General features: G+C 42.3%; 1 protein-coding gene across 6 annotated transcripts in view; it reads left to right on the forward strand.

Annotated features, from left to right (window-relative positions):
- Positions 1-22260, forward strand: part of mtus1b (microtubule associated tumor suppressor 1b) — a 230389-nt gene that overhangs the window by 203866 nt on the left and 4263 nt on the right. For all 6 annotated transcript variants that reach the window (XM_068034588.1, XM_068034613.1, XM_068034594.1 and 3 more), the window contains exons 10-14: positions 422-527; positions 695-768; positions 3105-3200; positions 12703-12822; positions 13905-14002. In XM_068034588.1, coding sequence (XP_067890689.1) covers positions 422-527; positions 695-768; positions 3105-3200; positions 12703-12822; positions 13905-14002 — 494 coding nt within the window. The remainder of the gene's footprint in view (positions 1-421; positions 528-694; positions 769-3104; positions 3201-12702; positions 12823-13904; positions 14003-22260) is intronic.

Consider the following 22260-nt stretch of genomic DNA (forward strand, 5'->3'; position numbering starts at 1 on the left):
TGACAGCACCTTCCGAACCCATGACCTCTACCACCTTGGAAGGACAAGGGCAGCAGATGCATGGGGACACCACCATCTGAAGTTCCCCTCCAAGCCACACGCCATCCTGACTTGGAACTATATCGCCATTCCTTCATTGTCGCTGGGTCAAAATTCTGGAACTCCCTAACAGCACTGTGGATGCACCTACACCCCAAAGACTTTAGCGGTTCAAGAAGATGGCTCACCACCACTTTCTCAAGGGCAAATAGGGATGGGCAATGTGTTGTCCTAGCTAGTAATGCCCACATCCCAAGAAATTAAAAAAATAAATAAAATGTTGCAGCAGGTCTAATGGGCTGAATAACCACCTCCTGGTTCTATGTTTATAAGGTACCAGTGTTTGCTTAAGCAGCTGAAAGATTGTCTCTCTTATATTTAGGTTCAAGGTTTAACTTCTCAAAATGAAGCCCACAAACAGGAGCTTATTGCAGCTCATTCCAATAACCTAGAGTCTCTTCAGAAAGAATGTCAAAATTCTCTGACAGGTAATCAAAATTCTCTAACATCTGGTATTTTCAGATAAATGGCATTGTGAAAAGAATAAATGTAATACTTTGTAATACAGCTGACAAACACTTGTTACTCCCAGTGTGCGTTGCATAATTTTAAGTGATTATCTCAGCAAATAGGCTTTATTTCATGTTCATTGCAGACCTTGCCAGATCACATGAGCTGGAAATGAAGACACTTGAAGAGAGCTTTAAAGAGAGACGATCATTGTTGCAGGTTAGTCTGATTTGCTGCAAAGAAAATGCTTGACCTGGAATTAATTCCACTGCGTAGGTACAGCAGCTATTTTGCACATGTAGTACTACCAAGCATCAGTGAGATGAATGGCCAGGCAATCACTTTGGTGTTACTTCAGGGAGAAATCTTTGCACAAGGAAAACTGCACTTCTGTTACAGCCATGGAATATTTTATTGTCTGTTGTAAGAACTACCACTGGTAAACTTTCGGTGTGACGCCTCCCACAATATAGTACTTCTCCAGTACTGCATTTAAGTGGCCAGAAACTTAACTGGAGTAGCCATATAAATACCGTGGCTGCAAGAGCAGGTCAGACGCTAGGAATCCTGCGGCGAGTAACTCGCCTCCTGACTCCCCAAAGCCTATCCACCATCTACAAGGCACAAGTCAGGAGTGTGATGGAATGCTCTCCACTTGCCTAGATGGGTGCAGCTCCAACAAGACTCGAGAAGCTCGACACTATCCAGGACAAAGCAGCCCGCTTGATTCGCACCCCATCTACAAACATTCATTCCCTCCACCACCGACACACAGTGGCAGCAGTGTGTACCATCTACAAGTTGCACTGCAGCAATGCACCAAGGCTCCTTAGACAGCCCCTTCCAAACCCACAACCTCTACCAACTAGAAGGACAAGGGCAGCAAATACATGGGAACATCACCACCTGTAAGTTCCTTTCCAAGTCACACACCATCCTGACTTGGAACTATATCGTCGTTCCTTCACTGTCGCTGTGTCAAAATCCTGGAACTCCCTTCCTAACAGCACTGTGGGTGTACCTACCTCACATGACTGCAGTGGTTCAAGTAGGCAGCTTACCACCACCTCATGGGCAATAAATGCTGGCATAGCCAGTGACACCCACATCCCAAGAATGAATTTTTAAAAAAAGCTTAGATCAATTCCAAAGTTGAAGACTGAAATCCGAACTTGAGTCTGCAGCAGCAGTGTTAACAAACATGTAAAAATAACCCTGAAAACTGAAGGACAGGAAGGTAATTGAGACTGTAATTACAAGAAAAAATGCATGAGAGGCTTTATGTCCCATCTTTGTTCATTCATTGTATACGATTGTTAAATTTAACCATTTAGACAAATCTGATTTGGCACCATATTTTATGCTCTTAGATACCACAAGTTTGACACTTGTGGTATGTAACCTTATTTCAGTTAGCACTTCTGTTACACTATCCCGCATTAGAATTATTAATGAAATTATGTCAAGTACAAGACAGTGGATGTAATTATCTAGTGTGTAGAATCACCAAGTGGTTATGGTATTTGGTTAGTAACCCAAGAATGAGTTGATATAGCATGTTGTGAATTTGAACGCAATAAATCTGGCAATTTGTAGTTTCACTGGAAAATGGCATTGAAAGCTATTGAATTGCCATAAAGACCCAACTGGTGTTCTCTTTCAGGGAAGTGAGTCTGGCATTCACAATATGCTTGGCATTTGATTCTCTCTAGGTGACCAGATATGAATAGTAGTTACTGCCTTGTCAATGTTGTCATCCCAAAACAAATATATGGCCAAAACAGAACTTTACATAAAATATAGGATCATAGAATGATAGTGTGGAAGGAGGCTATTTGGCCCATTGTTGAATTAGTCCTTTCTTCTGCCATTGCCCCATAGCCCTGCAATTTTTTCCCCTTCAAGTATTTATCCAATTCCCTTTAGAAAGTTATTGAATTTGCTTCCACTACCCTTTCAGACAGTGTTTTCCAGATCATAACTCTGCACAAAAAAAAAAATCTCCATTTCACCTGTGGTTCTTTTCCCAATTAACTTTACTCTTTTGTCCTCTTAACAGTCATTCTGCTACTGGGAACAGTTTGGTTTTGATAGAGAAATAAAGTTCATGCATGATTTTTGAAGACTTGACAAATCTCTCCTCCTCTGCTCTAAGGAGGAAAGAAAAACCCAGTATATCTCTCTCCTCAATGTAACTGAAGTCTTTAATCCTGGTACTGTTTTAGTCAATCTCCTCGGCACCCTCTCTAAGACCTTGATATCCTTTCTGAACTGGATGCAATACTCTATCTGGAGCCTAACCAGTGTCTGAAAGTTTAGCATAATTTCCTTGCTTTTGGCATTCTATGCCTCGGCTTTTTTAAAGCCAAGGATCCTGTATGGTTTTTTAAACTGCCATATCTACGTGACCTGCCACCTTGAAGGATTTGTTTAGTTACACTCCCAGGTGTCTCTTTTTTCATGCCATTTAAATTGTACCATGGTACTGTTGTGTGATTGCAAACCAAGTGTAATGGTTTTAAGGATCACATCCAATGAAAATCTTTTATTTTCAGGACCAAATTGCAGAACTGAATGAGGAAAATGATTCTTTGAAGAAGGTGATTAAAACTAAGGAGCAAGTCACAAAAATACAGGGGCAGAAAGATCAAGTAAGTTTCCTCATATTCCCAAGGAATACCTTTTTGATTTGGGACTGCTCTTTAGATTGTACTTCGGTGATTTGCCCAGGGGCAGGTCCTCCGTTTGTTTCTCCACGCCTCACAGTCCTGCGCTTTCCTCTTCACTTCGCTTGCTCATAAGAGTCTCGAAGTTTTTAACTTCCATGAGAGATGAGCAGTATGACTAGGGAGCAAGTAGATGAGATGGTTTGCCATTGCCTTTCTCATGTGCTTTGAAGGAAACGCAAGTTCTGTTCCCGAAGGATCCTCTGCCTGTAAGCAGCTGTCGTCCCTTAAGGTTATAACTCTTCTGCCATCGACAACAAAAATGTGCTCATTCCACCATTGGCCATGGCACGTGACCGAGTATGGGACCCTTACTTGGGCTGGGGGCAACTCGCAAAGGGCGGGAACAACCACCCCCTGAACTCTCAAATGACTCTGCTACTCTAAGATTGCACTATTAATGTTAAATTGTGTTGGCATTCTTGAAATACGTTTGACTCTGTTCAGCTCTTTTTTTTGTTTTTCCTTTTCAATTTTCCAATCACTTTTTTTATTTGTGGAGGTGATTGGCACATACACAGTCAACAACTTTGTATATGTGAGGAACAGGATAGTGAAGCTTTATAAACAAGAGAAGTCAAACATGGGTACAAATTATTTTTCTCATCATTCAATTTCTGCAATAATTGCAGTTTGCTGTTGTATGTCTGATATTAGGCATGAGTTACACCATTTCATTTATCTTTGACTTTATGCATGGCCATACCTCCTCCAAATGTGTAAAATTGTTTTATCTCCTATTGTTTGTATATGGCGGTGTTTGCTGACGACACAACCATTAGGTGGCGCAGTGTTTGCATATGTGCAAATGCAGGTTCTTCAGTGTCTGCGGTGTTCAGACAGCTGCCAGGATTCAAGATGGCACTGTTCAATTTATCACAGGAAATGCTCATGGCTAGATCGTTCTAGCAAACTAACCTTACTTTAAGTTGGATGGAAGCCCAGTAATGTGCTATGTAGTTTTGGATACTAACTGTAATCCTCAGCTCCATTTGATATTCTAGTAATCCTATCAAATGCAAAAGGAATTTTATGATTGAATTTCCATTGGAAGATGGTGAATTGGCACCCCGATAGATGGACAAGAAAATTGGGCAGAGTATTAAACGTGCTGCTGATTCGTTATTGTGGTTCGTTTATATGACTGACCAGGACTGATTACACCTGAGCACAGCTACTAGCCCCATTGGCTGCTTTCCTCCCTTGGCAACTCGCTTTCTCACCCCCTCAGCCACTCGCCCCAGACCTCGCTGCTCTTCTCCCTTTTCTTCCCTTTCTCTCTCCCCCCCCCCCCAAAATTCCCCTGGCCAATTGTTTCTCACCTTGTGCCACCCCACTTTCCAGTGTGTCGCCCTCCGCCCCCTTCAGCGCACATTCTGGGCCATGCTGCTTCTCTGCTCTCGCCCACTCGCTCCCGTGTTTGATCAGTCTCCATGCGCCACCCAAAGAAGCAAGGCGGGCTGCAAGGGGCGACGTAGGAACAAGTGGCCGAGAGGAGGGAAGCGGCGCAGCCGAGAGCCAGCAGCTGTGGAGGGGGTGCGGGGAGCGAGAGGCAAGAGAGCGGGGTGGCGCGAAGTGAGGAACAGTCGGCCAGGGGAGTGGAGGGGAGCAGCGAGGTCTGGAGTGAGGGGCTAAGGGGAGGAAGCGTCGAGGCCTGGAGCGAGGGGGGAGAGCTCCAGCCTCAAAGTCTCCCATTCAGCCGCTTCCTCCAGCCTACTGAGGGGCTGGATACCCGATGACGCTTTAACGCGCATGCGCGGAGATGGAATTGGCACAGATACGCGATGGCATTCGGGCTGCGTGATGATGTCATCCTGCGCATGCACCACTAAGTCCTGACTATGTCGCTGCGCATGTGTGCAGCTAGGCGCACTCTGACGTCAGAGGACTGGTGCATTGTCAGGAGTCACTTTGTATGTATTCTGTAACTCTCGCTACCTTGTAGAATAGAATCATCATCTTGTGAGCTATGATTGGTAATGCCAGAGGATCTTGCCTGACAAGTAGAAGGGTGGGGGGCATATTAATCTCCCCCAGGCCATAAATGATTAAATTTGTGCTTGGCATGATGCTGATCTCTTCAGTCGGCTTCACTTCTGCACCCACTTATTTGTTCAGGAATGTTCCCCCCGCACAGTGGACCCCCTTGGCCGTCTCCAGTATTCTGTCTCCACCTGGACCTTCCCTCTGACCTCTTAGCGTCTCTTGATCTTTTCATTGAGGACAGTCAGTGTGACATCGGCCATCTTCTCTGGTCCCCCTCGCTCACTCTAAGCTGTCTCTCACTGAACTTGCTCTACTCATTTCTCTTAGTTCCAAGCCTAACCTTGTCACCAAACCTGTTGATAAGGACGGTGGTGTTGTCTGGTGAACTGGCCTCGACCTTACATAGGCCAAGTGTCAACTCTCAAACACTTCATCCTACCTCCCCGAGGCCCTGACCCTACCACTAAACATCAAGCCATTTTCTCCATGTCTGTCACTGACCTCATTTCTGGAGATCTTCCCTCCACTGCTTCCAACCTCATAGTCCCCCAAGCCCTAAAAGCCTACTTCTACTACCTTCCCAAGATTCACAAACAGGACTGCCCTGGTAGATCCATTGTTTCAGTTTATCTCTGCCCTACTGAACAGATTTCTTCCCATCTCGACTCTCTTTCTCCCACATCCACCCCCTTCTCCAGTCTCTTCCCACCTACATCTGTAACTCTTCAGACACCCTCTGTCACCTTTAACAATTTCCGATTTCCTGCCCTAACTATCTGCTCTTCACCATGGACATTCAATCTCTCTATACCTCCATCCCCCACCAGGACAACCTGTAGGCTCTCCACTTTTGGCTTGAATGGAGGTCCAACCAGTCTTCAGCCACCACCCTTCTCCGGCTGGCTGAACTTGTTTTCACATTTTGCAACCTCTCTTTTAACTCCACTCACTTCCTCCAAGTTAAAGGTGTTACTATTGGTACCCACATTGGTCCTAGCTATGCCTGCCTTTTTGTAGGATGTGGTACATTCCTTGTTCCAGTCCTACCCGGGGCCCCCTCCCTCACCCTTTTTCAAGTACTTTGATGACTGTGTATTAGTGCAGTTTCATGCTGTCACTCTGAACTGGAATGTTTCATCAACCTTTGCTTCCAATTTCCATCTTTCCCACAACTTCACATGGTACATCTGACTCTTCCCTTCCTTCTCTCTCACCATTTTCTGGGTATAGGCTATCAATAAATATTTGCTATAAGTCCACTGACTCCCTCACCACTTTGGTTATACTTCCTCACATGCTGCCTTCTGTAAGAATTTCATTCCATTGTCCCAGTTCCTCTGTTGCATCTGTTTGAATGCAACCTTCCATATCAGCACTTCTGATATTTCTTCCTTTTTCAACTGTGGCTGATGAGGCCCTCAATCCTGTCCATCCCATTTCCCACACTTCTGCTCTCACCCCCCCAGAACCATGATTTCTCCCCCCTTGCCCTGAACTTCCATGCCACCAGTCTTTGTATTCAACAGATCATCCTCCACGATTTCCATCACCACCAAACACACAATCCTCCTCCCCTCCCTTCCCCTTTCAGCATTGCGAAGGGACAGTTCCCTCCATGGCAGCATGATCCACTCCTCAATCACCCCCAACATCTCCCCCGCTTTCCCATGGCATCCTTCCATGAAAATACAGGAGATGCAACACCTGCTCTTATAGCTCCTTTCTCCTCACTTTCCTAGGCCATCCTTATGGCCCAAGGCCAAACACTGCTTCCAGGTGAAACAGTGAATTATTTGTTGTACTCTGATTTAATATACTGTATTTGCTGCTCGCAATATGATCTCTACACTGGGGAGACCAAATACAAATTGGGTGATCGCTTTGTGGAGCACCTCTGTTCAGTCTGCAAGCATGATCCTGAGCCTGTCATTTTAATTCTGCCGCTTGCTGTCACGCTGACCCCTTTGTCCTCGTGCCTCTTGCAGCGTTCCGATGAACTCAACGTAAGCTTAAGGAACAGCACCTCATCTTTCAATTAGGCACTTTGACAGTCCCCATTTTGTTTCCTTTCTCTTCACAGGTTTTGATTTTATGCTGATCTTTCTCTTTTTTGTTTTTGGATGGCAGCTATTCATTCATCCATTCACACCTCCTCTAGACACTTTTTGTTTCTTTACCTATCCCATTTCCACTCTCTGACCTTGTACCACCAGCTCTTGTCATTTAATCTCTCCTGTCTCCCATGCTATCACAGACCTTCCCTCGATTGTTTTTCCCATCCTCCCCCCTTTTCACGTGCTTAAAACCTATTGCATTTAAACAGGGCTGAGAAAAGTTAGAAAGATCACCAGGCCTGAAACGTTAACTGTGTTGCTCTTGCCACAGATGCTGCCTGAACCTGCTGAGCATTTTCAGAATTTTCTGTTTTTATTTATCAAAAACTTAGTTTGTTCTAGCAAAATAATACATTTTTTCCTATTTTCTCCAGAGGAGTTGTTTACCTTTTCTTGGAAGAAAGTTTCACATTCTCAACATAACAGTAATGCATTTGATATTCAATGTCTGTAGCTTTAGCTGTTTCTGAAAATGATGTTCTGTCACTTTCACCTCATACAAAAGTTTAAGAAAGCACCAAGATTTCAATTGGGAACTTTTAATTTGTACTATAGTGGGTGTTCAGAAGGCATTGAGCTACAGTGTAAAATTGGTACAGATATTAACCTACTAACCAAATATTGTCTGTTTTAACAAACTTCTAAATATGAAGCATATGGTATTCTGAGGACTAGTTGTTATCTTCACTATTAATGTAGTGGTTATATTGCTGCACTCGTAACCCAGAGAATGAGTGTTTAGATCCTCTGCAGGTAGTTTGAGTATTTGAATTCAGTTTTAAAAGAATCTGAAAATATTTAAATCTGGTAGCTTTATAGCCAGTTTGATCACATTTTTGTAGAAAAAAAAAATAAGCTGGTTCATTAATGTCCTTTTACAGAAGGAAAACTGCCATCCTTATCCCGTTTGCCCTAGGTGACACCAGTTGCACATCAATGTAGATGACTCTTAACCATCCTCTGTAGTGGTCTAAAAAACCAAGTAGATTAGGGATGAATAACAAATGCTGACCTTGCCAGGAATGCTTTTTAAAAGCTCGACGGTCTAGTATGATGGACAAATATCCAGTGTAACTATTTCTATTTGTGATGCTTTGAACATAGGACAATGTTGCCACTTGCTTCACAGATGTGTAATGAGCCAAAGGAGATTGGAGGGGTTGACCAAAATCTTGAAGTAGTTTTGAAGGAGGGTCTTTAAGGAGAGTGACATGAAGCTGGATATTACAGGAGCTAATTCCAGAGTTTAGGGCCTACTTGAGTGAAGGCATAGCCAACAATCTTGTAACAAAGGAAGTGGGGGAAATACACAAGAGTCCAGAGTTCTGAGGGTTGTAGGGCTGGATGAGTTTGGAGATGAGGAAGGACGTGGCTATGAAGAGATTTGAACACTAGGATAACTTTCAACTAGGGTGGCGCAGTGGTTAGCACCGCAGCCTCACAGCTCCAGGGACCCGGGTTCGATTCCGGGTACTGCCTGTGTGGAGTTTGCAAGTTCTCCCTGTGTCTGCGTGGGTTTTCTCCGGGTGCTCCGGTTTCCTCCCACAAGCCAAAAGACTTGCAGGTTGATAGGTAAATTGGCCATTATAAATTGTCACTAGTATAGGTAGGTGGTAGGGATATATAGGGACAGGTGGGGATGTTTGGTAGGAATATGGGATTAGTGTAGGATTAGTATAAATGGGTGGTTGATGTTCGGCACGGACTCGGTGGGCCGAAGGGCCTGTTTCAGTGCTGTATCTCTAATCTAATCTAATCTAGAGGTGTTAGGGTACCAGAAGTTAGTGTCGGTTAACGAACACGGGTGATTGGGACTTGATGCAGGTTAGGATACAGATAGTAGAGTTTTGGATGAGTTCAAGTTTATGGGAGGTTAGCCAGAGATCATGGCAATAGTGGAGTATGGAGGTGAAACAAATATTAATGAAGGTTTCAGCAGCTGTTGGGCTAAGGCAGGGTGGAGGTGGGCAATATTGCAGTAGGTGGTCATTATGATAGAGAGGATGCAAGGTTGGAAGCTAATTTTGGGGTCAAATAGGACACAGATTGCGGACTGCTTGGATCAGCCTGAAGTGATGAATTTGGTGGCTGGGGAACGGAGTTTGTTAGAGGCAGGGATTTTGGGGGCTGGCAGGCTAAGATAGTATCAGTCTTCCTAATTAGAGGAAATTGCAGCTCATCCAGGACTCCATCAGAAAAGTCAGCTGACATGAGTCAGCAGAAGAGTTGAGAGGCACTGGAAAGGTCGAGCTCAGTCTCAGAAAAGTGAATCCTTTTTGGAAATAAAATCACTAATTCGGTTTAAAATACCTCCTTTAAGACTTTCCTTAAAATCTACATCCTTGACGACCTCCTCTCAGGCAGTCCCTTGAGATCAAGGATGACTTGCTTCCACTTCGGTTTGATGGGTTCTGAGATGGCTGATAAATCCAATGCATGATCTGCAGACTCTGCCACGTGAGGGGCAGGTGGTGCTTGAAGGTCAGGTAGATGAGAAGTTTGGAGGTTTGTGCGCTGCCTCTGATGCCTTGACTTCGCCTCCACGTGTTCCCAACAAAGTCCCTCAGTGTACGATGCCTTCCTGCGTGAGCTTTCTCCATCTAGGACTGTTACAAGCCAGGCACACCCTCAAGTCGACAGGGTTGTTCTCTTCAGGGATGCTTTGAGGACATCTCTAAGTGTTCCCACTGTCCTCCTGGGAGTTTCCTGCTGTGACCAAGTTCTGAGGACAGTTGCTTCAGGAGGCTGGTGTCAGGCATGCGAACGACATGTCCTGCCCAGCAGAGCTGATTTTGGGTGATTGCTGCCCTAATGCAGAGCAGGTTAGATTGGGAAAGGATGCTGCTGTTGGACTGCCTGTCTTGTCACTGGATCTGGAGAATCTTGCGGAGGCACCTCTAGTGGTACTTCTCCAGTGCTTTGAGGTGCCTGCTGTAGGCTGTCCAAGTCTCTGAAGCATATAGGAGCACAGGGATCCCCACTGCCTGATGAACTATGATCTTAGTCTTGGGTTTAAAGGCCTGCTCGGGTCTGCAAATGAGACCCGACCCAAGCCCAACAGAACCCCATCTGAGCCAGAGTCCTCCCATTTTTGTTTCCCGTACCTGACCCGACCCAGCCATCAGTTAACCTGCCTTCCGTTTTTCACTTTGTTCTTTACCTGCTCATGCTTAAAATAACTAACACAACCACCTTTAAAGTCCAAAAAGTAAATTAACATTAAAGTCATTTACCTGAGGTGGTGATGGAGCGTGTCCGATCCGGCCCGACACATGTCGTCGGGTCCCGTTGGATTCGGGTCGGGTAGCAGGCCTTTACTTGGGTTTGAGACCCTGGTCCTCAAACACTCTCGTCCTCAGTTGGCCAAAGACTGAGCTGGCACATTGGAGGCAGTGATGAACCTCCCCGTCTATGTCTGCCTTTGCTGAGAAGAGGCTGCCAAGAAATGGAAAATGGCCCACAGTGGGAGCCGTTTCGAAGAGGACCTTCGTTTTGAGTGTAGTGAAAGACACATTTTCACACATGTTCTCTTTTGAACAAGCTTTGGCCACCTACTCCAATATTTCTCCCCCTGCTCTTGCCCTGAGCTCGCATGTTTCTCTAGTTTCTCTCCTATCACGCCCTCTGAGCTCATCTTGTCCATGAGACCTACCTCTTTTTCCCCTTGATTCTATTCCCAGTAAACTGCTGATCACCCAACTTCCCCTCCTGGTTCCCATGTTGACCGATACTGTAAAAGGTTCTCTGTGTTCTGTTGCTGTCTCTCTCACTCCTTTGCATTTGCTGTCATCACTCTTCATAAACGAACCCTTGACCCTACTGCACTTGCAAACAACCATCTCATCTCCAACTTCCCTTTCCTCTGAAAAGTCCTTGAATGTGGTGTTGCCTCCCAAATCTGTTCCCATCTTTCACGGAACTCCATGTTAGAATCCCTCCAATCAGGTTTCTGCTCCTGCCACAGTACAGAAAGCGCTCTTGTCAAAGTCACAAATGAATATCCCATGTGACTCTGGCCAAGGCAACCTTGCTGCCCTCGTCCTTCTCGACCTGTCTGCAGCCTTTGACACCGTTGACCATACCATCCTCCTCCACTGTCATCCAGCTGGCTGGGACTGTTCTTACCTGGTTTCATTCTTTCTATTTAATTGTAGCCTGAGAATCACTTGCAATGGCTTCACTTCCTCCTTCCACACCATTTCCTCTGGTGTCCCCCAAGGATCTATCCTCGACTCTTTCCTATTTCTCATCTGCAGGCTGCTCCTTGGTGACATCTTCTGAAAGCACAGCATGAGTTTTCACATGTATGCTGACAACACTCAGCTCTACCTCCACCGTTTCTCTTGACTCCTCACTGTTGCTAAATTCATACTGCTTATCCAACATCCAGTACTGGATGTGCAGAAATTTTGCCCAATTAAATAATGGGAGGATTGAAGTCATTGTTTTCTGTCCCACTCCAAACGCTGTTCCCTAGCTACTAAGTCCATCCCACTCCCTGGCGGGTTTCATTTGCAGACCCGAGCAGGCCTTTGACCTCTAGTCTTGACTTCTGGCTGGTCTCTCACATTCTGCTGTCTTAACTCGCACCAAGTCCCTTTTCCCTATCACCCTTGCGCTCGTTAATCTACATTGGCTCCTAGTCACACAACGTCTTGAATTCTCATCCTTGTTTTCAAATCCCTCTATGGCTTTACCCCTCCCTATCTCTAATCTCCTCCAACTCCACAACCTTCTGTCTGACCTAATATCTCCTTTTGTGGCTTGATGTCATACTTGGTTTTATTATGCTCCTCTGAAGCACCTTGAATAGTTGATTATGTTGAAGGTGCTGTACGTTATGTGGCTTGGTGTCAAATCTTGCTTTGTAATGCTCCTGTTAAGTGGCTTGGCTTACTTTATATCACAGACTCTATACAAATAGAAGTTGTTGAACACAATGGGAAGTGCTACAAATATGCATTGCATTTACATGGAGTCTGTTTGCAGCAAGCAAGAGCATATGGAAACAACTATTTTGGTTATACCATTTCAAGCATACATTTTGAAACATTCTATTTGGTTTATATTTGTTTTATTGTCAAATGTGAATTTAATCTTGGAAATTTCACATGGTGTATCTATCCAGGTACTTGAAGGAACTAAATTCCTTCTGCATCCCACTAAACTGTTTCTTGTCTTCAGGTATGTTGTAACAGAGGACCCCTTCACTCCCACCCCACAACCCAGCCTTTTTAAATATAAAACAAGGCAGCTCAAGCAATGCTGACTGAAATATAGTTACACCATTGAGAATCCACTAGTTTAAGTTTGTGCTTTATTTATAGAAAATTGACCCCCTGAGTCTATATCTGGAGCAAGAACTAGAAAGTCTAAAGGCAGTACTGGAAATAAAAAATGAGAAGATACATAATCAAGAAAAAAAGCTAATGCAGATGGAAAAGCTGGTAAGTTGACTTGTTTGGGGGGGGGGGGGGGGTGGTGGGGGGGGAGGTGAGAAGTCAGAATCCAGTGCAAGTTTGCCCAGTATTCAGAGTGGGCTCAGATTCTTGCATTGGAGATGGTTGCGTTGGAAACATAAGTAACTTCTATTACCATTTATATTGAACTTGGATAAGAAATCCAAAAATGCAGTGGATATTGTGGCTCTGTTCTCTGAACAGTGATCTGAAATTTCTACTGTAGCATATACAGCAAGTTCACACCATACAGAGACATTTTTACTGTACCTTAGAATTTTCCTGCCTCTCTAGCTCAACACACTTGAAATATGTGCATTACATCTAGCATATTTATAGCACTGATGTACAAAGTAAAATATCCTGCATAGAATTTAATTGAAATTAGAATATGAAAACCGGCCATTTAGCCCAAGCAGTCCATGTTGGTATTTATCCTCAACATAAGCAGTAGCCCTAATCCATGTGCCTGATCAGTTCTCAAATCCTTTTATCCCCTTTTCCTATAGTCTTCTATGTAACCATTTCTTAAATAGAGAGTCTCTGCTTCAATCATTTAACTCTGGTGCATTCCGTAGTGTCACAACCCTCTATGTATTTCTTTTATTTAAAAAAAAAAAAATCCTGCTCTGTCGAAATCTTTCCTTGCATCTGTAGCCTTTGTTCTGGACCTCAATCGCTAGAAACCAATTTTTTCCCCTGCAGTGTCCCATTCCTTTGTAATTTTCAACACTTCCATCAAATCACTCCTTGTTCTTAATTGCTATAACACAAATAGACTCCATCTTGTTTGTTCATATTTATTTCCTCATACAAAACAATTTCCTAGTGAATCTATGCTGTACCCCCTAAAGCCTCAACCTCCTTCCAATAGTTTGGATTCCAAAACATGTCTCTGCACTCAAGCTGTGGTCTTAACATTATAATTACTCTTGTGCCTTTATCAAGCCTGAGATGGTGGGAGAAGAGTAGTGAACACCTGGGACAGGCAAGAGCAGGGGTGAAGTAATTAGGAGGAATGAAAGAAAGGCATCTTAACTGAACCTGAACAGAGTCGTTTTTTTTTCAAGATGGAGAAACATACTGTGCTGGATGAAAAGCTTAAAATTGTGCTGCAAGAAAATGAAGACTTAAAAGCTCGAATGGACAAACACATAGCTGTGTCTAGGTAAGTGAATGAAGTACTGTTGAGCATTCTAACTAAAAATCAATGATTTGTTACAAATCTTTTGTACAGTAAGCTTGCAGTTTCACCAGAATTGGATATAAAGAATTAATTTTTAAAGGACTGATATTTATGATCAACTAAGTTTTTGTTTTTTTATTTGAATTTACCAAAGTAAGTGCTGGGAGATGGCAAGAAACTTGTAATAATTCTGATGGAAGATGAAGCAGCAGAAAGAGGAATCTAAAGCCCATCATGACAAAGGGACAAAAGAAATAGTTTATACACGTGAAAGGCATGCATGTGCAAAGTGGAATTTTAGATTTGATTAAGTACTTCTGAAAAATTTTCTTCACATTTGAAAAATGAGCAATTTCTAAAAGGTCAAAGGTTGCTCAGTGGACTGATGCCCTCTTAAATCCTACTTTAACCAGTGGCTGTACATTATGATACTTGGTGTAATTTGCACATGCCATCTAGGTACAAATAATTTCAATAGATGTCCCTCTAACATAGATGTTTCTTCTACTGTTGAAGTAGAAAGTATGCTGGTGTAAATAGTCAGATATATGCCAATTGTGTCAAAACAGTAAATTGAATCTGAGCCTGAATAATGCAGTGGAACATCTAAACTGGTTAAATACCTTTAGTGCTTTTATTTACCAGTTATACAATTGAGGCAGTTTGGGTAACATTGTCCTTTATCAGCCATCATTGTGGCACTGTACATTCTTACAGAATTGGTTCTGACTTGTCTGTAGAGCATTGCTTGTACCGCCTGTCAACATGAACTTCTCACGTCCAAGATATGGCCATGGGGAGAGGGATAAAGGCCAGTATTGAGAAATTGAGCTGACATCCCATGAGAGTAGCTTGTAATAGATTATTAATCACTTTTCATTACCCAGGTATTGGCTATGAAAACAGTACAGGCAATTCCATACTTTTTTTTCCAAATTTAGTGTAGGTTTGGTTCTTCAATTTGCCAAACAACCAAAGTAGTTGGTGACTGTTCTGGATCGAATTTTGAGTAATGGTCCAGGTTTTGTAAATAAGGTGTTTGAACAGCAAAGATGTAACAGCATTATCACTGCAATCTTCATATGGGTAGTTTAACAAGGACAATAGCTCAAAAAGTAGAATTTCTTTTATAAAAAAAAAAAAAAAAATTTGCCACCTCCTCTTCCTCATCTACATGTTGCACCTTCAACTGCATCTACACCAGTTTTGATATGTACACTAATATCCACTTCTCTCTCTCAACCACTTTTGTCAACACTCAACTGCCTATGTACTGTAGGGCTACTTGTCTGACAACCCATCTTGGATGAGCTTTCATCCAGATCAGCAATAGAAAGACCAGAGTCGTCGCCTTTTAATTTTGTTCCCATCCCCAATACTTTAGGTTTAAATTAGCGTCTGCTTCATCCCACTTGATCTGTGCAGTATTTATCATTCTGTACCCCCACCCCATCATTGGTAACAAAACATCCAGATAACTGAAGTCTAATAGCTGGAATTCCTCCCTAAACCCTCCGCCTCTATCTCTTCAATTAAACATTTAGTCACTCCTCCAGATTTCTGGTTTCCTGGCTCAGTTAGATTTCCTTGTGCTTATCTGTGAAATGGCTTGGAATGTTTGTTTAAGGTGCTATAAATGTAAATTCTTGGCATAGACTTCAATGCATGTACATAGAAAATAGGAGCAGGAATAGGCCATTTGGTCCTTCAGGCCTGCTCCACCATTCAAAAAAGATCATGGCTGGTAGTCTAAGTACCCTGTTCCTGTTTTCTGCCCATATCCCTGGAATACAAAATAGCCGTTCCAGTAGATAGGAGATTTGTGATGATTTAAGATCAGGCAAAGTAAATTCAGGGAAGGAAGGAAGAGGGATGAGAAGTTGAAAAACGTTGATGGTAAGCTTGCTGAGCATATATAAAAATTTTTACAAATATATGCAGTAAAGTGAGGTTGGGCTTAGTTCATTTTTTAAAATGATGGGAAGCTGCCATGCTAAGACTTAATAGACAACTTCCCTTTATTTTTCTGGCTAAAGACAAGTGTCAGGTATCAAACTCCGATTTCAGAAATTGTACAACAGTATGTAGACAGCATGCCAGTAGCTGATCTATTTGGTTATTAAAAGGTTATACAGTCTTAATATAGGCAGTGTATCTGATTCAGACTACATGCTACAATCATACTTTCACTAAATTCTTCCCTATATCCTTCTTAATTGTTTTTGTAAGTTTGCTAAATTCAGAAGAATTTCTTAGTCTCGTGACCTTCCAATGCTCAATTCCATTATTTATATATTTTTTTAAATCAAGTAACACATCGAAACAAGAAGTAAACATCAGTTGTAAGTGGAGTCTCAAGTCCTTGGATCGAGTGGATGAACCTGTTAAAAGGACAGCTGGTATAGATTCAGAGAAGGAAGGCCATGTTTAACCTGAAGTTTTGCAAATACATTACTGACCTTGTGCAAAATATAATGGGCCAACACTCAAAAGCTCAAATTGAACCCTGATATCTTTACTAGGTTTGATGGAATACCAATTAACAATACAATACTCCCATTGGGCGCAAATGCATTACAAAGTTATGTATACTGTTAAGACCAGATGAGAAAGAGGTCCAGGGTTCCTTTTCAGCCTTCACCTGGTCTTACTGTAACGGGGTTTAATTTTTAACACCATGTTTTAGCTCCCCCTTGATGAATCCTTGTTCACCGCTTTTAAATTATAAGGCAAAGAAATCAGCACAAACAGGTTTTCTTAGGTTTAAAGAAGAAAAGTTGAAATTTATTAAACTTAAACTAATTCGGTTGACGCCTACGGATACATGACACGCCCACGCTAGCATGCACACGCAAATAGAGACAGAAAAGAGCAGAAGTAGTAAAGTGAAAAAGTTTGAGGCAATATCTGAAGAGTTTTTGTTACGGTTCTTCAAGCTCACTGTAGAGTCCTTGATTGTAGGTAGATCTTGCTTTTCATTGGGGCCCAGTATTCTTCTTAAACCTTGTTCGCTGTAGGAGTCTTTTGTCTCTTGGGGTTCATGTGTTTTTGGACTCAGAGGCTTGTGAGAAAGAGATGGGAACAGACAGGAGAGAGATCTCAGTCCAGGAGCAAACTGCTTTCTGCCCAAACTTAGTACAAATTCAAAAAACTCAAGTTGCCCAGCAGGTTCGTCATGTGACTAGTTGGTTTGACCATGTCCCATTTGGTGTATTCGCCCATCTTTGCAGACAGAATGCGAGTTCTCCCACCTTCAACATCTGGTGACCAAAAGTCCATTTGTGGGTTGAATGTCAGGGAATGGCTGCTTTGTCCTTCCAAACACTGTCTGCCAATATGCAAATGCCCCTTCCAGCCACGGCCGATATGTTCAAGTCCTCCCCTCACTGCAGTAACAGTTTAAAATCAATGTTCGTGACAAAATTAATGTGCCTCTTTCTTGGCAGGTGGGGGCCTAGCATGATAATATGATTACCCAGCGAGTGGTCACCTCATTTGATCATACTCTTTAGCAACTAGCCAAGTTGCTTGGCTTAAGCAAATCACTATTTCAATTATTGTTAGATCTTTCTTTCCAAAGTGGGCAGGCTGTTTCATAGCTTCATATTGTCATATCAAAATCCACCTCAAGTTACAATTTTCCAATTGGGCATCTCATTCTTCGTTCCAACTATATCAGAAACTGCCTTGATGATCAGCATATGTCTGCATTTCCTTTAGAAAGATCTTTATCAGTAAACACAATAGCAGCTTCCTTTCCTGGTCGGTCTTGCGTTTTAAAACAGCAGGACACTTGAACAATGAGCCCCTCAAGTTACTGACTTCTTACAAATTGCTTGGAGAATTTCTACTTTCTCTGAATTTGAAAACATACGAACATATGAATTAGGAGCAGAAGTAGGCCATTCAGCCCCTCAAGCCTGCTCCGCTATTCAATAAGATCATGGCTGATTGTGTTTCAAATTCCACACTCCCATCTACCCCAGATAAGCCTTGATTCCCTTGCCTAACAAAAACCTATCTACCTCCGCCTTAAAAATATTCAATGGCCCTGCCTCCACCACCACCTAAGGCAGAGAGTTCCAAAGTCGCATAACCCTCAGAAAAAGTTTCTCCTCATCTGTCATAAAAGGGCAGCCCCTAATTTTAAAGCAGTGGCCCCTGGTTCTGGACTCCCCCACAAGAAGAGACATCCTCTCCACATCCACCTTGTCTAGAAGTTCAGGGTCTTATAAACTTCAATCAAGTCTCCCCTCACTCTTCTAAACTCCAGTGAAAACAAGCCCAGTCGGTCCAACCTTTCTGCATAAGACAATCAGCTCATGCCAGGTATCAATGTAGTAAATCTCCTCTCTGAACTGCCTCCAACGCATCACATCCTTCCATAAATAAGAATACCAAAACTACGCGCATGATTTGAGATGTGGTCTCACCAATGACCTGTATAATTGAAGCATCACATCCTTACTTTTATTTTCAATTCCTCTTGTAATAAAGGATAGCATTCAATTAGCTGCCTTTATTACTTGTTGTACCTGCATACTAACTTTTTGTGACGCCTGCACTAAAACACCTAGGTCCCTCTGCACTTCGGAATGCTTCAGTCGTTCTCTGTTTAAGTAATACTCTGCTCTTTTATGCTTCCTGCCAAAGTGAACAACTTCACCTTTTCCCACATTATACTCCATCTGCCAGATTATTGCCCACTCACTCAGTCTTTCTATATCGGTCTTCAACCTCCTCATGTCCTCTTCACAACATACTTTTCTACCCATCTTTGTGTCATCTTCAAATTTAGCTGCCATGCCATCGCTTCCCTCATCTAAGTCACTAATATAAATTGTAAAAAGTTGAGGCCCCAGTACAGACCAACTCTGACAAACTCTGACATCAATCAGTGTCAGTTTGTGTCACTTTCTTGGAGCTTTTCAAAACACTTGGGACTACTTAGGCCAGCTAAATTAGCATTTTAAAACATGTTCAGTCTCCTCTTTGTTTTCAGACACCATGACTTCATGTTTGTGTACGTGAAGCTTCTCGTAATAACTTGGTATCGAAGTAGAAGGTTCAGAGGGGAAGTGAAAAGGCAAATAGAGAAGGAGAAAGTATGAAACGAGACTGGCAGCTACATAAAAGGGAATCCCACAGTCATCTTTAGGCATGTAAATAGTAAAAGGGTGGTAAAAGATGGAGTAAGGCTGATTAGAGAGCAAAAGGGGGATTTGCACATGGAGGCAGGGGAATAATTGAGGTATTAAATGAATACTTTGCATCTGGCTTTACCAATGAACAAGATGCTGCCCAGGCCATAGTGAAAGAGGATTTCACTAGAAGGATTTAAAATTGACGATGAAGTATTAGATAGGCTATCTATACTTAAAGTTAATAAAGCACCAGGGTCGGATGAGATGCATCCAAGGATACTGAGGGAAGTGAGAGTGGAGATTGCGGAGGCACTGGCTATAATTTTCCCCCCCTTAGATGCAGCGATGGTGCCAGAGGACTGGAGAATTGCAAATATTACACCCTTGTTCAAAAAAAAAAGCTACGCCCAGTAACTACAGGCCAGTCAGTTTAACTTCAGTGGTGCGGAAACTTCTAGAAACAATAATTTTGGACCAAATTAATAGTCACATGGACAGACGTGGGTTAATTAAGCAAAGCCAGCACCGATCCATTAAGGGAAAATCTTGTTTAACTTGCTGGACTTTTTTTTTGAAGAGTTAACAGGCATTTGATACAGTGCTGTACAACAGACTGGTGAACAAAATTATCGCTCATGGAATAAAAAGGACAGTAGCAACATTGGTACGAAATTGGCTGAGTGACAGGAAATAGTGGTTAATGGATGTTTTTCAGGCTGGAGGAAGGTTTGTAGTGGAGTTGCCCAGGGATCAGTGCTTGGGACCCTTGTTTTTTTCTGATATATATCAATGATCTTGACCTTGGTGTACATGGCATAATTTCAAAATTTGCAGATGATGTGAAACTTGAAACAATTGTTAACTTTGAGGAGGGTAGTGTAGAACTTGAAAAGGACATGGAAAAATTGGTGAAATGGGCAGACAACTGGCAGATGAAGTTCAATGCAGAGAGATGGGAAATCATTCATTTTGGTAGGAAGAACATGGAGGGACAATATAACCAAGGGTGCTAGAGTAGAGGGACCTGGGTGCATAAGCCTTTGAAGGTGGCAGGACAGATTGAGAGTGGTTAATAAAGCAAACAGTATCCTGGGCTTTATTAATAGGGGCATAGAGTAGAAGAGCAAGGAGGTTATGTTGAACTTGTATAAGACACCAGTTCAGCCTCAGCTGGAGTATTGCGACCGGTTCTAGGTGCCACACTTTTGGAAAGATGTGAAGGTATTGGAGAGAGTATAGAAAAGATTCACAAGAATGGTTCCAGGGACGAGGGACTTCAGGTATGAAGACAGTGGAGAAGTTGGGACTCTTTTCCCAGAGAAGAGAAGGCTGAGAGGTGATTTGATAGAGGTATTCAAAATCATAAGTGGTATGGATAGAGTGGATGTGGAGAAACTGTTCCCACTCATGCAAGGATTGAGAATGAGAGGACACAGATTTAAAGTGATTGACTGAAGAAGCAAAATTGACACGAGGAAAAACTTCACACAGCGAGTGGTTAGGATCTGGAATGCACTGCCTGTGTGTGGTGGAGGCAGGTTCAATTGAGGCATTCAAAAGGGAATTAGACTGTATGAAAAGGATAAATGTGCAGGGCTACGGGGAGAAGGTGGGGGAATGGCACTAAATGCATTGCTCATTTGGAGCTGACATGATGGGCTGACTGGCCTCCTTCTGTGATTCTGTGAAAGTGAAACATAGCTTTGAAGTATGTTTGTTTAAAGGTTTCGACGCTCTCTTTACGACGTTTCTGCTTTTTGCTAAACATTTCATAGTCGTTTTCTCACCAGTGACTTTTTTTTATCTAATGAAAACTGCTTAAACCCTTTTTGGCCTTCTGAGTGGATGCTTGGCAGATTTGGTCAGTTTTCTGTACACCTGACTACAGCATAGCTTCCTATTGTTTTTAAACTATCGATGCTCCTAGGTTGGAGAGCTTTGCGAGTCTCAATCACAAACTTCACTTAAAATAATATTACCATCTTTTGCATACACAGGAAGTTCTGTTTACTTATCATGCCTGCCCTTGCTAGCTCTGGCTCCTGACCCCCAACTCATGTATTAAAAATCCTTATCTTTGTCTTGTGGTCCAATTGACTTTATCCAAGAATGCAGTCCAATGAAGAAAGCAGTATGAATGTTTAGCTCTGGAAAATAAAGTGGGACAATAACTATTTCCCAATTGTTCTCCTTTTGTAGCATAGTTAAATTCAGTGTGAAAATCAAAGATGATGAGCAATGGACTGATTCGAGACTAAATTCAGGAATTTAAAAGATCTGACCAAAATTAATTCAGCAGAACATTAGCAAACTGTTTGAATCAGCAATAAAAAAAAAAATTCCAAATTTGTGATAGCTGGATTACAGAAGATATTCTTATAGTAAAAAGCATGTGTGTCAAAGATTAGCCTTCCGTGGATAAGTGGAGTTTAAAATTAAACAATCGTAAAAGGATAAAATGAAGGTGGATAAGGCTACGGGTGTTGTGAATGTAAGTAGTGAAGAGGTACAAGGGCGATGAGAAGCAATAAAAGGGAATGTGAAAAAACTTAGCACATTATGTAAGTTTTTTTTCTGAAAACAGTAAGACAACTCTGGAATGGAGGAGTCTTCGTGGAAGTTAATGTATGATGGTAAATATCTGACATTTTTTTACAAATGCTGCAAGTGAGAATGTAGGTGTTACTAAGGCAGAATATGGATGAATGGCTATCAATAACTGAATATGAATTGGCACAAAGTTAGCAGAGCTTGGTAGCAAACATACACCTTGAGCTGTTGCTGTTGATAAAATGAGGGCTATGAAAGTAATGTTTCACTGCTTCTAAAATATGCAAATCGTGCCAAAGGCTGGAGCATAACCAATTTAATGTTGAGGATAAACTGGATACCTGTAGTTAATTTTGGGTAAACTCTTAGAATTCATAATTAGAAATCAGCGAGTGTTTGGAAATGCTTGGGATAAATAAGTATACTCAGTATTGTTAGAGGCAATTGCATATGGGGGAGAAAATAGACTTTTTAGTAAGTGATTATAAAGGTAGAGAATGCTGTAGATAGTGTTGTACAGATTTCCAGAATACATTTGATGAGGGT

This window comes from Heterodontus francisci, chromosome 1 (genome assembly GCF_036365525.1).
Source record: "Heterodontus francisci isolate sHetFra1 chromosome 1, sHetFra1.hap1, whole genome shotgun sequence".
Classification (NCBI taxonomy): Eukaryota; Metazoa; Chordata; class Chondrichthyes; order Heterodontiformes; family Heterodontidae; genus Heterodontus; species Heterodontus francisci.